General features: G+C 43.7%; 1 protein-coding gene across 1 annotated transcript in view; it reads right to left on the minus strand.

Moving 5' to 3' along the window:
• Positions 1-19026, minus strand: part of TTC7A (tetratricopeptide repeat domain 7A) — a 229847-nt gene that overhangs the window by 166959 nt on the left and 43862 nt on the right. The window contains exons 7-8 of the mRNA XM_075267023.1: positions 6594-6757; positions 4119-4182 (exon numbers count right to left, since the gene is read on the minus strand). Of these exons, the coding sequence (XP_075123124.1) occupies positions 4119-4182; positions 6594-6757 (228 nt within the window). The remainder of the gene's footprint in view (positions 1-4118; positions 4183-6593; positions 6758-19026) is intronic.

The raw sequence follows: 19026 nt of genomic DNA on the forward strand, positions 1-19026 counted from the left end.
TCTATCTGCAGGGCTGGGGTGATATGCTGGGTCTGGTGACGCTAACCTATCTATCTGCAGGGCTGGGGTGATATGCTGGGATCTGGTGACAGTAACCTCTCTATCTGCAGGGCTGGGGTGATATGCTGGGTCTGGTGACAGTAACCTATCTATCTGCAGGGCTGGGGTGATATGCTGGTTCTGGTGACAGTAACCTATCTATCTGCAGGGCTGGGGTGATATGCTGGTTCTGGTGACAGTAACCTGTCTGCAGGGCTGGGGTGATATGCTGGGTCTGGTGACAGTAACCTATCTATCTGCAGGGCTGGGGTGATATGCTGGTTCTGGTGACAGTAACCTATCTATCTGCAGGGCTGGGGTGATATGCTGGTTCTGGTGACAGTAACCTATCTATCTGCAGGGCTGGGGTGATATGCTGGGTCTGGTGACAGTAACCTATCTATCTGCAGGGCTGGGGTGATATGCTGGTTCTGGTGACAGTAACCTATCTATCTGCAGGGCTGGGGTGATATGCTGGTTCTGGTGACAGTAACCTATCTATCTGCAGGGCTGGGGTGATATACTAGTACTGGTGACAGTAACCTATCTATCTGCAGGGCTGGGGTGATATGCTGGTTCTGGTGACAGTAACCTATCTATCTGCAGGGCTGGGGTGATATGCTGGTTCTGGTGACAGTAGCCTATCTATCTGCAGGGCTGGGGTGATATGCTGGTTCTGGTGACAGTAACCTATCTATCTGCAGGGCTGGGGTGATATGCTGGTACTGGTGACAGTAACCTATCTATCTGCAGGGCTGGGGTGATATGCTGGTTCTGGTGACAGTAACCTATCTATCTGCAGGGCTGGGGTGATATACTAGTACTGGTGACAGTAACCTATCTATCTGCAGGGCTGGGGTGATATGCTGGTTCTGGTGACAGTAACCTATCTATCTGCAGGGCTGGGGTGATATGCTGGTACTGGTGACAGTAACCTATCTATCTGCAGGGCTGGGGTGATATGCTGGTTCTGGTGACAGTAACCTATCTATCTGCAGGGCTGGGGTGATATACTAGTACTGGTGACAGTAACCTATCTATCTGCAGGACTGGGGTGATATGCTGGGGTCTGGTGACAGTAACCTATCTATCTGCAGGGCTGGGGTGATATGCTGGTTCTGGTGACAGTAACCTATCTATCTACAGGACTGGGGTGATATGCTGGTTCTGGTGACACTAACCTATCTATCTGCAGGGCTGGGGTGATATGCTGGTTCTGGTGACAGTAACCTATCTATCTGCAGGGCTGGGGTGATATGCTGGTTCTGGTGACAGTAACCTATCTATCTCCAGGGCTGGGGTGATATGCTGGGTCTGGTGACAGTAACCTATCTATCTGCAGGGCTGGGGTGATATACTAGTACTGGTGACAGTAACCTATCTATCTGCAGGGCTGGGGTGATATGCTGGGTCTGGTGACAGTAACCTATCTATCTCCAGGGCTGGGGTGATATGCTGGGTCTGGTGACAGTAACCTATCTATCTGCAGGGCTGGGGTGATATACTAGTACTGGTGACAGTAACCTATCTATCTGCAGGGCTGGGGTGATATGCTGGTTCTGGTGACAAATTCCCTTTAACTGTTCCTTTTATTAGCCACACGGAATGAGTCAGGATAATAGAATATTGGACAATAATCAGGAATAACAATAAATCCATTGCAATTATAATTAGAAGACCAAAAAAAGGAAGGTTCCGTTTGCTCCCCACGTCTGTTGCTTGCACACAGGATTACTCAGTGACACACTAGAGACATTTGCTAGTCTATTACTGGTCACAAAAGAAGATTCCAGCACTGCGAAATGCAATATTTCAGTATATTTCAGTATATTTCAGTATGGCAAACATATGCGCTTATAAATATATCTCCTAGGTGATGATTCCGCGAGCAGGAGCTTGTGTGCACCGGGGAAAGTGCTGACAATCTATCCCTGTGCCATATTGTGTCAATCTTGCTAATGTCACATACTTTATAGTGGCATATTGCTGCTCGGAGAATAGCACTACATCACCAAACTACTTCATAGCACATGTACCAGGGGGATAGATGAATCTTATATAAGATATCCTTACGTCTTCACATCTCATCAACACACAGCTAGTAGGATGTTCTTAATCCCGGGAACAGGAGTTGGTAGGTGCCAAATTACTAAATATTCCGGATGATGGCAACTGTTGGTAACTATTTTAACTGCAACTATTTTCAAAGCGAACCTAAACTTTTACTCTAAATTTAATATATGAATAGTCCAGGTGAAAAAAAAAATTTATTGAGAAAAAAATGCTTCTTTCTTCACTCATTTCCCTCCCTTCTGCTCCTGCACTGATCAATGTCTCTGAACTCACCGATCAAATGGGTTCACAGTATAAAGCTCCGACCCACTGACGTCTATGGAGAGAAGTGGAAAGGATAGGAAATGGAGGAGCAGGACGAGTTACTGAGACAGGCAGAGGACAGAGAGACTGATCTGTCAATTCAGAGACAATGATCAGTGCAGGGGCAGGAGGGAGGGAAAGAAGCATTTTTCTTTATTTATTCAGGAGGTTTAGGAAAGCATTGATAATAGCAGGAAATGTTATTAAACAAAAACTTGTCTTCCTATTGTGACGCTGTCTGTGGCATTGAGACAGTGGACAAATGGTGGTCAATCAGGGGTCACAGGAAGCCAAAGCCCTCTGACTAGCCTCTTAGGGTTAAAAGTCTGTGATCAAAGTTGTCATATATGTGTCATACATGTAACAAAACCCCAGAGCCACACTTTTGCATGTTCTATAGTTCTGCACCATAGGTGTACGCTGGATGTTCGCAGGGGGTTCAGGGGGTAAGTCCCCACCAGCCTTGTGTTTATTGCACTGCAGCAGTGACCTGACCTACATCCCCGGGACCACCGCAGCCACTCACAGGCCTCATTCTTTATGCAACCATGTTGAGCACAGGATCGCTGTTTCCCTGCAGCAGTCACACGGATGTAAGTCATGTCATTTCTACAGGAAACAAAGACTTACAGGACCTGCAGCATCTGTGCCCGGGCGGTGCAGGATTTCAACAGGTGAGCAAAGGTCGTTTTTATCACAAACGTTTCCTACCGTCAGCTTCACTTCTTGGACAACCCCTTTAAATGCTACTTTTACCACTTTAAGCAACTAGTAATATTACTTGCTGAAATTTACTGTTCCGTTCACATCTGCTAAAACAAATAACACCGTGCACAATGCAAGAAACACAAACGTTATTGTCTGTAAATCGGATATATCCCAATACGGTGAAAGAATTCAGATTCTCATGAAATCAATTCAATAAAATATCACGAGATGGAAGCAGAAGCCTTCACCGGATGCAACGTATAACAAAACCATTGGAGTATCCCAAAATCATATTGTCGTAAAAAGCTGATGATCCCGTGACACACATCTCTAACCACGTCCAGCCAAGAAGAAAAGTAAAGATCACCTACGCAGATTCTAATCTTGCATTAGACTCTTTCACTGCTGGAATTATGTTACTACGCAGTGAGCGCCCTCTATTGGGCTGCATGACTGAGGCACTGACTTCCTAATTACATCATGGAAGTCAGATTTGCATATTCTTCCCATGTTCCTTTGCACACTGGAGCGCTCATGGCTTAATAAGACTCCACACACCTAAATGGTGGTCTCTCCCTATGGAGTGACGATATCCCCCAACCCTGTCTAGAAGCCTCTCACCTCTGCCAGGTCAGTCTTCTCTGCGCCAAGCTGATGAGATGCAATAACATCGAAACAGCTGTCCTTGGCTGAGAGACTGTACCTGGTAAAATTTACATTTCTCTTCTCTTTGTTCACTTTAGTTTGTTAATTGCCAAAAGTAAACTGTTAACCCTTCTCATTTCTGAAAGCAATCTCATTTTGCAGGATTCCCCCCCCCCATGCCTAAATCTTTTGCACTGTACTGAATACTCTAACACATTCATTCTATGTTTATGCCTATAAACTTGCAGCCTGGCTGTAGCTTATTAGGATATATCTGTTTATTAGTAAGTGAAGGGGTGACGCTCGTGCAGGGTATAATAGTAATATCGGTAAGGTGGGTGATATCTTACCATAGATTCGCTGATCAAGAGTAGCAGGAGAGCCTCCTCGATGTTGTCCTGAGGGCAGTACAGGCTGTAAACAAACACAAGTGAAGAATTAGGCTATATACTGAAGTTACACAACCGTCACATTGAGACACCGGCAACAGAAAACAAGCCATGCAAGATTCATGTGCCACCTAATACCGTCACAGGGCGCAACATACCTAATACTGGTAAGAGACTGTATCATACCGATGAGAAAACAAGTACAGCAAAAACTAAAGTGGTGCCGCCAGAACCCAGAAAATCACCCCATCCCCACAGATAGATAGGTTACTGTCACCAGAACCAGCATATCACCCCAGCTCTACAGATAGATAGGTTACTGTCACCAGAACCAGCATATCAGCCCAGCCCTGCAGATAGATAGGTTACTGTCACCAGAACCAGCATATCACCCCAGCCCTGCAGACAGGTTACTGTCACCAGAACCAGCACATCACCCCAGCCCTGCAGATAGATAGGTTACTGTCACCAGAACCAGCATATCACCCCAGCTCTACAGATAGATAGGTTACTGTCACCAGAACCAGCATATCAGCCCAGCCCTGCAGATAGATAAGTTACTGTCACCAGAGCCAGCATATCACCCCAGCCCTGCAGACAGGTTACTGTCACCAGAACCAGCATATCACCCCAGCCCTGCAGATAGATAGGTTAGTGTCACCAGAACCAGCATATCACCCCTGCCCTGCAGATAGATAGGTTACTGTCACCAGAACCAGCATATCACCCCAGCCCTGCAGATAGATAGGTTACTGTCACCAGAACCAGCATATCACCCCAGCCCTGCAGATAGATAGGTTACTGTCACCAGAACCAGCATATCACCCCAGCCCTGCAGATAGATAGGTTACTGTCACCAGAACCAGCATATCACCCCAGCCCTGCAGATAGATAGGTTACTGTCACCAGAACCAGTATATTACCCCAGTCCTGCAGATAGATAGGTTACTGTCACCAGAACCAGCATATCACCCCAGCCCTGCAGATAGATAGGTTAGTGTCACCAGACCCAGCATATCACCCCAGCCCTGCAGATAGATAGGTTACTGTCACCAGAACCAGCATATCACCCCAGCCCTGCAGATAGATAGGTTACTGTCACCAGAGCCAGCATATCACCCCAGCCCTGCAGATAGATAGGTTACTGTCACCAGACCCAGCATATCACCCCAGCCCTGCAGATAGATAGGTTACTGTCACCAGAACCAGCATATCACCCCAGCTCTACAGATAGATAGGTTACTGTCACCAGAACCAGCATATCACCCCAGCCCTGCAGATAGATAGGTTACTGTCACCAGACCCAGTATATCACCCCAGCCCTGCAGATAGATAGGTTACTGTCACCAGAACCAGCATATCACCCCAGTGCTGCAGATAGATAGGTTAGTGTCACCAGAACCAGCATATCACCCTAGCCCTGCAGATAGATAGGTTAGTGTCAAGAGAATCCTATGTAAATAATTTTTTGTAATGTGTTTAATTAACCTATCTAACTTCCTTTTAATAGAAAACATAGTTGTTACCAGGGAAAATCTGTTCTGACCATTTGCCAAAGGGATGAATGGTCACCTCAAATGGCTATACCTGGTTCTGGTGTCATATGAAAGCTGAAATTCTCAGCTTCTACAGTATATGGTACAAAGACAGCAGTACTGGATGGAGATATCACTATTTAAAGAGGATTTATCAGCAAAATTTTGCTGTATAAGCCCCACATATGCGTGAATAGCCTTTAAAAAGGCTATTCAGGCACCGGTAATCTTATTTTAAACCCCCGTCCCGTTTTAAAATAAAACTATAAAAACATATAGGTAAATCATACTTGAACGTGCACCCTGGGCGGTGATGCACAATCTGACATCATCTTCTGGCACGCCTACCTCTTCTTTCGGCAACGCCCTCCGGTCCTTGCTCTTCCCCGTCTTCATCTTCATCCTCTTCTGGCGATACAAATCCGATTGGTTGAAATCTGGCGCGTGTGCAGTAGCGCTCCCTCCGGAGTTACTGTGCACACTCTGGTGTCACTGCCATTGAGAAAAATGGCGCCGGAGTGTGCACAGTAACTCCGGAGGGAGCGCTACTGTGCACGCGCCGGATTTCAGCCAATCGGATTTGAATCACCGGAAGAGGATGAAGATGAAGCCAGGGAAGAGCCAGGACCAAAGGGCGTCATCAAAAGAAGAAGAAAGAAGAGGTAGGCGTGCCAGAAGATGACATTGGATCGTGCATCACCGCCCAGGGTGCACGTTCAAGTATGATTTATCTAAGAAGTTAGATAGGTTAAGTATCTTACAAAACTGTTGACCAAAGACCTCCTGACGCACTTTCAGACCTTCCCCTATCTTGTAGCGGTTCATCAGTGTTTCTATTTGACACCACAGTGGTGGAAAACCGTACGCATGATAGACTATAGTAATGTCAGAAGTCTCTTACTGGTCTCCACAATGGATCTGTGGTTTGTGACTGAGGATCTCGTAAGGGAAAGAACTTTCATCTTTATTCATCATCAATTCGGGCAAAGGACTTTTCAAGGGGCTCCAGTAACACCTCTCACTCAGAGAATGGAGCAGAACTTCTGCCAGCTGCCTGCTCGCCGCCTGGTAAACAATAGGGAAAAAAGTCACAAAATTAGGAAAACAAATGTAATGCCCGAGTAATCCTGCGAGTGCCAAATAATCTGCTGTGCTCATTTACCGCCTGGAAGCAAATGATCATGTTTAGAGATTTCTGTATGCGGAGCCTCAACCCCGTCTAAGCCCCTAAAAATAACCGGCATATGAGATTATCAAATCCTGTTCAATGTCAGCGCATGTAAATGTTACCGGCCAGGACAGGATGGAACACACGGCCGCCACTGCCTAGGTTTTATTCAATATTCCTGGAAAAGACAGTGAATAAACCTCCGCGTCCACAAGGCAGAAAGAACCTGAGACTACTACGGATAGAATATTATTATATCTCCAGGGACACATTGTCTCTAGTCTCACATATACATCGAAATAAAGTATCAAAACCAATATAATCAAACAAGATGACGTAGATGCAACATAGAAGTGTATCCTACTAATATTATAAATGTTTGGATGTTTGTTCCTCAATGACACCTAGACAGGCTAACAGATTTGGCTGTAATTGCGCACATACATACCTTGGGGCCTGGATTGAAAGATAGGTTACATGGAATTCCCGTACACCGCCGCAATTCTCTCCCGTGACCGGTGCCTTTCACTTTTCGAATTCGCTGCAGGACCTGGGATGCTGTAGGACCTGGGATGACGTCATCTCAGCCCTTTCAGCAGTTCACCCGGTTGGCTGCCGCTTCTCTGTGTGGGCGGAGCTATCGGGCGCTCAGCAAGCAAACCAACATGGCGTCGCTGTGCGCTCCTCAGCGGCCGGAGCAAGCGCCTGGACTGTGGGGCACCAAGACGTGCAGGGCTCGCTGCGGGATCAAACTATTGTGCCGCGGCCAAGGAAAGACTCGCCTGTGCGCTCTCTAGAAAGCCTGCTGTCCGGCACCGCCTGTGGTCTACAGAGTCTGCAGATCGGTCCGGAATATAGCATTCATGCACCCTATGTCTGCGTTCGCACACTGTCATTCGGCACTGCATGTGACAGCAAAGGAGTTAGGGTATTTTGCAGAGGGGGGACTGCTAAACGGGGGGGGGTTGGAGGTGCCTGACAGGTGGGGGCCATAGGAGGGGGGGTCTTCAGGAAAAGTGGGGGTGGGGAGGTTGACCCGGGGCCCCCGGGATGGAAGAGGGGGTCAGGGGCACCACGTGGGGGGTCGGGGAGAGGAAGAGCAGGGGGTGCCGTGGGGGGTGGCCGGGGCCATGGGAGAGAGAACAGGGCCGGGTGAGAAGTGGCATCCGCATGGGGATGTGGGTGGCTGCGGGGAGCCAGGAACAGGCGGTAGGTAAAGAGCCTGCGGGAACAGGCAAGGAGCAAATGGGACAGGGGCGATCAGGCGTGGACGTGGTGGCACATGGCGGATCATAACCGACGGCGAATGCGCCGCCTTTCAGTAGGAAGAAGACACAAGGAGAGGGCGTTCCAGAAGAAGATAGAGGGGGCGCTGGAGAATTCTCTCGCAGCATTGTGGACGCCCCTAGTGCTGCAAGAGAACTCATTTGCATACCGAAGAAATCCCGGATTTCTACCGAACGGCGGCGCAGAAAACACATCTAAAGGTAGGAGAAGAATAGCCTTTCTTAAGGCTATTCCTACGTGTTAGTGAGAAAAAAGTGTATGCAATGATAGGATCCCTTTAATATAGGAATCCACTGATAGGATCCCTTTAAGGATAGACCATCAATGCTAGAAACCAGATAGGCCAGATGTGTGTTGCGTTTTTTCCCGTTTTTCACAGAAAGTTCACAGAGGTTCCTCCACAGACTGTTTCAGTAGGTATAAAACCACAACGGCACGCAGGGGCCAGCCTTAATCGTGACATTTCTTCAGTGCTTTCCTACTTTATTTTCACGTAGGGAAGGCTCGGTGAGAATGAGTCTTTATTTAATATCTGGGATAAGACGGTGACTCAAGTCTTTTGATGCAATTGATGGGATTCAAGTCTTTTCTTTTCCAACAAAAATAGACCATGACTATCCAAGCCTGTCATGTTTCTTGTGACGTACAACACAGCAATGACTACGCCGGTCACAACGTGGCAACTGCACATCTTCATTTGCCAAGAAACATTGAGCGGCCATCATCACTGGGTTTCTTGGATCCTCTCCAGACATGTTTATTGCAGACCTCAGCACAGAATAGGATAATGTGGATGACACCAAAGAAATGAGAGGAAGGAGGCCGGCGGCTGGAGATGAACGTCTGAGCTCTCTGGTCCATAGATTGGAGTGTCGACACAATAAATAAAATGTATGACCTTTATTGGACAAAAACATACTGCACAATGCGTTTTGAGCTCCACAAGCTCTTCTTCAGGTGCACAACTACTTGCCAGGTGAGGTCAGATGTGTCTAAAGAAATGGGGGCTACTCTCTAGCATGTTACTGACCGGCATCTTCCAGTTCTTACATTGGCCCTGGGGGTCGCCAATATGGCCTTAAATCTATATATAAATTGTTTTCTAGTACAGGAAATTGCCAAAATAAAATAAAACGGCCCATGTAAAGGTGACTACACATATTGGACTAACATTGGTCTAGGTAAGGATGACTACGCAAACTGGACTAACACTGGCCCACCTAAGGGTGACCCCAGACACATTGGAATGACATTGGCCCATCTAAGGGGGCGTTCATCTAAGCCCCCGAGAAACTGGACAGGGGATGGCTTCCCAGTGGTCCATTATAAAACCCATGGATTTTAAAAGCAAACCACTGGTGTCCGTACGCAGCCTCTCCACGGTGAAACCAGTTTTTTTGGCCGGACACAAAGTCCTGCATTAGTAGAGGTAAAGAATATGCTAGCAGCTCTCCAACATGTCTGACTTTGTGTCCGGCCACCAAAAATGGTTTCCCCATGAAGAGGGTGCAGGCGGACACCGGCGGTTTGCTTTTAAAATCCATGGGTTTTATAATGGACCACTGGGAAGCCATCTCCTGTCCAATTTTTTGGGGCTTAGGATGGAAACCCACAGGGCGCACAGTGGCACAAATGTGAACACCCCCTAAGGGTGACCACACAAACTGGTCTAACATTGGCCCATCTCAGGGCTGATTTTGAGGGTGTCAGAACTCATGGTCATGCAAAATTGAATATATCCTGCCTGGTCTTGTCAAACCGCAGGTCAAAGGACAGCCATAAAAGCAATAGCTCAGCAGCGGAGGAGGCGGACAAACTCCCTTCAAAAATGAATCCACTGTGTTCACTCCACCTTATTTGTTCCATCTCCATGGTTCACGTGCCTGCACCGGAGAAGGTTTATCGGGGGTTGAGTTGAACTTTTATGTTGTTCCCGTACATCCGTGAATGTTGTGGTCTAAACTAGAGACAATGGTAACGGTGTAGTCAGTGTCCACCAGGGGAGCGCTTACCGGAGTACAAGTACACAATTATACAAAGTAGCCCTTTTATTACCATTGAAATAAGAATAGCGAGGGGGCGAAAACAGTTATGAGAAAAGGTAGAACGCAAGATAATGCAGAAATTTCTGGGGGAATAAGAAGAGCCTTTGTGATGGTTTCCTTAGAGGTTTAATTAAAGGAGAAGAATAGCCTTTCTTAAGTTTATTCCCACGTGTGATTGACAAAAAAATTTGATTTTAATGGTAGAATCCCTTTAAAAATGGTGCCGATGAAAACAACTCCTGCTGCAAAAAAACAAGCCCTCATACAGCTAAACTAAGAGGAAAAAAGGTCTGGCTTTAGGAATGCAACAATGCAAAAGAGAAAAGAAAATGTTTGGTCCTTAAGACCCAAAATAAGGGGAGACAGTAAGGGGTTAACAAGTATCGGGGCTGAGGACTATAAAACTTTGATAAGACTTTGACATTGGCACATCAGATTCTCAGGATCGGGTACTGATGGAAGCTCCATAGGAAAAGGCCATTATCAGAAGAAGCCTAATGTCACGTAATTGACCACAGCCAACGTATCTGCAGAGAACATTAGTATCCTGCAATCCTAAATGGTGGAAATGAGAGAAGACGCAATGTCCAGAAATGTTCTAAATAAGACACATTGTAAGAATATGGAAACGATTAGCCTGGACACAATAGTAATAAAGGGAGGATGGAATGAAGGAGAACATCAGAGATAACAGGGGCTCAGAGAGAAAGACAGGGCTCACATCCATCTAGAAAACCAAAAACTGCAAAATAGCACATCAATAGTAATAGAGGGAAATAAGACGCTCTAGTCAGCAAGCCTGAGAACAGTCCGAAAGGTGGAAAGAAATGGAAATATAGAAGGAGGAGAAGTTTGGGTTTTTTACTACAACTAATGGATTGTCTATAACCTGATTATCCAGGCTTGGTCTGCTGGTGCCCACAGATCACCCACATGAGTGCTGCCTCCTACTATCGATGTCATAGTTATCCAAACATATGTCATATTTATCTATCTACCTCCTATCTATCTATATATATCTATCCCATATTTGTCTTTTGTCTATCTATCTCTATCTATCAATTATCTATCTCCTATCTATCTATCTATCTCCTATCTATCTATCTATCTATCTATCTATCTATCTCCTATCTATCTATCTATCTCCTATCTATCTATCTATCTATCTATCTATCTATCTATCTATCTATCAATTATCTATCTATCTATCATCTATCTATCTATCTATCTATCTATCTATCTATCTCCTATCTATCTATCTATCTATCTATCTATCTATCAATTATCTATCTCCTATCTATCTATCTATCTATCTATCTATCTATCTATCTATCTCCTATCTATCTATCTATCTATCTATCTATCTATCTCCTATCTATTTATCTATCTATCTATCTATCTATCTCCCTCCTATCTATCTATCTATCTATCTATCTCCTATCTATCTATCTATCTATCTATCTATCTCCTATCTATCTATCTATCTATCTATCTATCTATCTATCTATCATCTATCTATCTATCTATCTATCTATCTATCTATCTCCTATCTATCTATCTATCTATCTATCTATCTATCTATCTCCTATCTATCTATCTATCTATCTATCTATCTATCATCTATCTATCTATCTATCTATCTATCTATCTATCTCCTATCTATTTATCTATCTATCTATCTATCTATCTCCTATCTATCTATCTATCTATCTATCTATCATCTATCTATCTATCTATCTATCTATCTCCTATCTATCTATTTATCTATTTATCTATCTATCTATCTATCTATCTATCTATCTATCAATTATCTATCTCCTATCTATCTATCTATCTATCTATCTATCTATCAATTATCTATCTCCTATCTATCTATCTATCTATCTATCTATCTATCTATCTATCTCCTATCTATCTATCTATCTATCTATCTATCTATCTCCTATCTATCTATCTATCTATCTATCTATCTATCTATCTATCTATCTATCATCTATCTATCTATCTCCTATCTATCTATCTATCTATCTATCTATCTATCTATCTATCTATCTATCTATCTCCTATCTATCTATCTATCTATCTATCTATCTATCTATCTATCTATCATCTATCTATCTATCTCCTATCTATGTAAAAATAAACGCCTTTCACTACAAGTAATAAACACATTTTTGCAGATTGGCCATCATTTCTCAAAGGGGGTGCTGAGGAGGGTCTTGTGGGACTTTGGGCCTGGTCTGGTACATCTGGCGTTGTTATATGTTGCTCAGAGCTTCTGCTGTCACAGTTTTCCAGCTGTACTGATACTGGAGGATGTAATCATGATGGAGCAGTATATACTGTATCTGCTAGTGTAGCGGTATTATTATTACTGGTTACTGTATTACAGGATGGAGCAGTATATACTGTATCTGCTAGTGTAGCGGTATTATTATTACTGGTTACTGTATTACAGGATGGAGCAGTATATACTGTATCTGCTAGTGTAGCGGTATTATTATTACTGGTTACTGTATTACAGGATGGAGCAGTATATACTGTATCTGCTAGTGTAGCGGTATTATTACTGGTTACTGTATTACAGGATGGATTTTATAGCCTAAACGCAGGTAATAGTCTGGTCTTACAATACCAAATACAGGAGGAAAATGTAAAAGTTTTGAATAACTTGGTGTAAATAGAAGATATAAAATAACATAAAATATATTGTTATCATGATATATCGGCTCTCACGGACAAGCAGGGGTGTAGCAGAGGGGCGCACAGGTAGTGGTTGGGGTCCAAAGACTCCTCAGATACATGTTGTATGGTGGGGGAGGGGGGCCTTGGTGTATACCCCAATCTACATGAAAATGATGATCATTAACCTGTTTGCTACAATTAGATTATCATAAACCTGACAAAAATCCCAAAAATCCCTGAATTGTACAAGTGCACCTCGAAGAATTGATAGACGTCAAAGGGCGAAGGCCACACCAAATATTAATGGGATTTACAGATCACTTTTCTTCAATTTGTTATTTGTTCAAAATAACGATTAACCCTTCTATTTCTGAAAGCATTCTTAATGGGCGGCAGTTTTTCCACATCTGCCTAAAACTTTTGCACACTACTGTAAATATACACACACACCTAATTCTAATAGGTCCTGTATGTATGCATGTCGCTAGTGATCAGGATATGATCGGCACACACAGCAACATATGTTCAGTTGGCAGAGGGAAAAAAAAAACCCTATTAGATTATGTTCCTGTTTTGCTGCACAATCTGTTCCATAATTATAATGCGTTCGACTGAGTTGATATTAAAGAACTCGTCGCAAACCCGGGACACATCTGCTGAGGTCTGTACTGGGGGCTGCCGCCTCTGGATACGAAGAAGAATATTGCCCAGCTATGACAGCAAGCAGAGATCCTGCAAATGGTGGAGAACGGCAAGAAAGAGAAGTTTATTTGGGAAAAACTGTAGGTTAGTTTATTGCCAAATTAGTATTTCTATCTCAAAAGAAACAGATTCCCAGCTATGGACAGCGCTGTTTCGGTCTTTTGGACCTCGTCAGCATAGCGCAGGGATACTGATTTCGCAGAGTGAGAGACTATAGACCAAGGTCAGGGGATAATCATACACATTAGGGAGAGTGTGTGCCTACATAGACGTACGGAGACTTACAACTCATTCCTGCCCCGCTAGGGATTCTGGGTAAAAAATATGCAAATCTATTCCCCAGGATGTAATTAGGAGAACATTGCACTCTGTATGCTGCCCTCTAGGGACAGCCCCCTTAACATCATGCATGACTCAGTTAATAAGCCTACTGATATGATGCAGAGTTTATTGCCAAATTAGTATTTCTATTCCAAAAGGAACAGATTCCCAGCCATGGACAGCGCTGTTTCGGTCTTTTGGACCTCGTCAGCATAGCGCAGGGATACTGGTTTGGCAGAGTGAGAGACTATAGACCAGGGTCAGGGGATAATCGTACACATTAGGGAGAGTGTGTGCCTACATAGGTGTACGGAGACTTACAAGTCATTCCTGCCCCGCTAGGGATTCTGGGTAAAAAATATGCAAATCTATTCTCTGGGATGTAATTAGGAGAACAGTCTAGAGGGCAGCCCCCGTAACATCATGCATGACTCAGTTAATAAGCCTACTGACATGATGCGGAGTTTATTGCCAAATTAGTATGAACCCGCACTTAGGCAGTTTTTCACTTTGGGTAACAATTATTTGGTATGGGGGCCCGAAAGAAATTTTTTACAGGGGTAAAAACATTGGGAAAAACTGCAGTAGGGAATTTCTCTGCATCCTCTGTCTATATAAGTAAGCTCAGGGGTACAAGCTGTAAGTGCTATCAGGACCAGCAGAGCCCCTTCAGTAGTCACTGTACAGACCCCACAGACAGGGCAACACTAAGCCCAATTCCGCAGGTGTTTTTTTAATGATTTTTTTTCACTGACATTGGCTTATACAGCAAATAAATAGGGTGAATAGCAAAGGTTGTCATTGTCCCTTTATAAGCAGATAATGGATCCCATCTCGCCCCCCCTGTGTCCTCCTCACTGACCCTCCAGGACATTTTACCTTTGAGCTCACAGATGACACAAAGCTGGGACAAGAGAGTAAAGCGCTCCGTGGCTGCATGGCATGTGAGCACAAAGGAAACTGCCCCCGGATCTCTGGTGGGAGCCAATATTGTATTCTCACGTCAACATGAAATTATTTAGGCAGATTCCCCCCCTAAGGTCCAGAGTCTCCTACATTTCTCTACATGGCCTAAAAATAAGAGAAAGAAATCTCTACATAATATCACAATGATCCCAGCACCTCAGTACGGGCGCAAGACACAGAACATTGCAGGAAAATCTGCCTTAAAGGGACACGGAACCTAGAAGTGAATGAGGAAGAAAATAAGAAAGTCTTATCGAGTGTCTTCAAGACCTTGTGCAAGATGCTGGAACCAACAATGAAACAGAAATCCAGCTCTCACTTAAGATATCCTAAGGAGCTGGTGCTATAATAGAGGGAGAGAAGCTGAGCTGTGTGATATATAGGTTATATGATAGAGGAGAGAAGCTGAGCTGTGTGATATATAGGTTATATGATAGAGGAGAGAAGCTGAGCTGTGTGATATATAGGGTTATATGATAGAGGAGAGAAGCTGAGCTGTGTGATATATAGGGTTATACGATAGAGGGAGAGAAGCTGAGCTGTGTGATATATAGGGTTATATGATAGAGGGAGAGAAGCTGAGCTGTGTGATATATAGGGTTATATGATAGAGGGAGAGAAGCTGAGCTGTGTGATATATAGGGTTATATGATAGAGGAGAGAGGCTGAGCTGTGTGATATATAGGGTTATATGATAGAGGAGAGAAGCTGAGCTCTGTGATATATAGGGTTATATGATAGAGGAGAGAAGCTGAGCTGTGTGATATATAGGGTTATATGATAGAGGAGAGAGGCTGAGCTCTGTGATATATAGGGTTATAGGATAGAGGAGAGAAGCTGAGCTGTGTGATATATAGGGGTATATGATAGTGAAGAGAAGCTGAGCTCTGTGATATATAGGGTTATATGATAGAGGAGAGAAGCTGAGCTGTGTGATATATAGGGTTATAGGATAGAGGAGAGAAGCTGAGCTCTGTGATATATAGGGTTATATGATAGAGGGGAGAAATTGAGCACTGTGATATATAGGGTTATATGATAGAGGAGAGAAGCTGAGCTGTGTGATATATAGGGTTATATGATAGAGGAGAGAAGCTGAGCTGTGTGATATATAGGGTTATAGGATAGAGGAGAGAAGCTGAGCTGTGTGATATATAGGGTTATAGGATAGAGGAGAGAAGCTGAGCTGTGTGATATATAGGGTTATATGATAGAGGAGAGAAGCTGAACTGTGTGATATATAGGGTTATATGATAGAGGAGAGAAGCTGAGCTCTGTGATATATAGGGGTATATGATAGAGGAGAGAAGCTGGGCTCTGTGATATATAGGGTTATATGATAGAGGAGAGAAGCTGAGCTCTGTGATATATAGGGTTATATGATAGAGGAGAGAAGCTGAGCTGTGTGATATATAGGGTTATATGATAGAGGAGAGAAGCTGAGCTGTGTGATATATAGGGTTATATGATAGAGGAGAGAAGCTGAGCTCTGTGATATATAGGGTTATATGATAGAGGAGAGAAGCTGAGCTGTGTGATATATAGGGGTATATGATAGAGGAGAGAAGCTGAGCTGTGTGATATATAGGGTTATAGGATAGAGGAGAGAAGCTGAGCTGTGTGATATATAGGGTTATATGATAGAGGAGAGAAGCTGAACTGTGTGATATATAGGGGTATATGATAGAGGAGAGAAGCTGAGCTCTGTGATATATAGGGTTATATGATAGAGGAGAGAAACTGAGCTGTGTGATATATAGGGTTATATGATAGAGAAGAGAAGCTGAGCTGTGTGATATATAGGGGTATATGATAGAGGAGAGAAGCTGAGCTGTGGGATATATAGGGTTATATGATAGAGGAGAGAAGCTGAACTGTGTGATATATAGGGTTATATGATAGAGAAGAGAAGCTGAGCTGTGTGATATATAGGGTTATATGATAGAGGAGAGAAGCTGAGCTCTGTAATATATAGGGGTATATGATAGAGGAGAGAAGCTGAGCTGTGTGATATATAGGGGTATATGATAGAGGAGAGAAGCTGAGCTGTGTGATATATAGGGTTATAGGATAGAGGAGAGAAGCTGAGCTGTGTGATATATAGGGTTATATGATAGAGGAGAGAAGCTGAACTGTGTGATATATAGGGGTATATGATAGAGGAGAGAAGCTGAGCTCTGTGATATATAGGGTTATATGATAGAGGAGAGAAACTGAGCTGTGTGATATATAGGGTTATATGATAGAGAAGAGAAGCTGAGCTGTGTGATATATAGGGGTATATGATAGAGGAGAGAAGCTGAGCTGTGGGATATATAGGGTTATATGATAGAGGAGAGAAGCTGAACTGTGTGATATATAGGGTTATATGATAGAGAAGAGAAGCTGAGCTGTGTGATATATAGGGTTATATGATAGAGGAGAGAAGCTGAGCTCTGTAATATATAGGGGTATATGATAGAGGAGAGAAGCTGAGCTCTGTGATATATAGGTTATATGATAAAGGAGAGAAGCTGAGCTGTGTGATATATAGGGTTATATGATAGAGGAGAGAAGCTGAGCTCTGTGATATATAGGGTTATATGATAGAGGAGAGAAGCTGAGCTCTGTGATATATAGGGTTATATGATAGAGGAGAGAAGCTGAGCTCTGTAATATATAGGGGTATATGATAGAGGAGAGAAGCTGAGCTCTGTGATATATAGGGTTATATGATAGAGGAGAGAAGCTGAGCTGTGTTATATATAGGGTTATATGATAGAGGAGAGAAGCTGAGCTGTGTGATATATAGAGTTATATGATAGAGGAGAGAAGCTGAGCTGTGTGATATATAGGGTTATATGATAGAGGAGAGAAGCTGAGCTGTGTGATATATAGGGTTATAGGATAGAGGAGAGAAGCTGAGCTGTGTTATATATAGGGTTATATGATAGAGTAGAGACACTATATCAGCCAGTATCAGAGCTCAGATTCGCACCCCTTGTCTGTTGCTGCCTGATACCGCCCTCCTGACACTACAGAGCCTACATAGTATATATCAGGCACCAAAACTAACAGCATCGATGTCTCAGAAATGGCAGAGAAGGGCCTATCAAGGGGTGTAAAGAGCTGGATTTATTGGAGGTGGTGAAAGGTCGTCTTGAAATCTGCTGGTTGTGCCATCTTGTGCCTGAGGTCTGAGCATTGCTCCCCTGGGGTGACACAAGCCAGTAACTTTGGGATGTTCTTCTCTCTTTCCAGACCCCAATAGGAGTGTTTAATTTGGACAAAGCCCCACAACTAAGAGGTCGTCTCTATAACAGTCTATACAGTGCAGGTTGTGTCTTCTGTCCTCTGTCTTCTGTTTGAGCCTTTGCACCATTATTTTTTCTTTCTTAAAATCATTGATTACAATTTACACATTAACATTGAAAACCTTTCCCTTTTGCAGGATAATTGTCGCCAGCGGTGTTATTTTCCTTTTTATAAATGAAGACGTCTTTATGTATTTGATGAATTTTCTCCGAATTACATAAAGTCTCAGCTCAGTAATGAGCCACGAAGAAAGAAACCTGCCTTGCCGTACCCTGAACCGCTTGTCATCCGCACATCGCCATCTCATACAATCATGGTGTATCGCTATGATATGACTGGTGGGGGTCTCACCTTTAGGACTCCCAAGGATCCTCAGATCAGGAGAGAGTTAAACGCGATGTTCTATTAATAATCTCATGTCCTTTAGGCGTACAGTCACGCAGTATAAAGCAGAACCATACGCTACATACGGACACCTCTATGTACTATATGTCAGCTTTCCCATCACAGTAAGCGCTAATGCACCAACGTACACTGCTAATGGCCTGTATACATATACACTGACGTGTGATGTCACTTCCTCATGTAACGCATCATTTAACTTCCCTGCTTAACCTTATTTGTATTGGACACATTCAGCAAATGTAGGAAGCAAATATACTTTACATGATGGATGGCTGAGCGCGGTTACAATCTGCTCACTTTACATTAGACAGGAGAGCGCCGTAGAGACGTCTGCCGAGACGCCAAAACCCTAGGACTGCAAGAGTCAAATTAAAGGAACACTACACTCTGCAAACCAGATTTACAATTTGTTATTTTTATATTATGTTTTAATTCAGTGTTGTCTTCAGGATGCAGTGCAT

This window comes from Leptodactylus fuscus, chromosome 3 (assembly GCF_031893055.1).
Source record: "Leptodactylus fuscus isolate aLepFus1 chromosome 3, aLepFus1.hap2, whole genome shotgun sequence".
In the NCBI taxonomy this organism is placed as follows: domain Eukaryota; kingdom Metazoa; phylum Chordata; class Amphibia; order Anura; family Leptodactylidae; genus Leptodactylus; species Leptodactylus fuscus.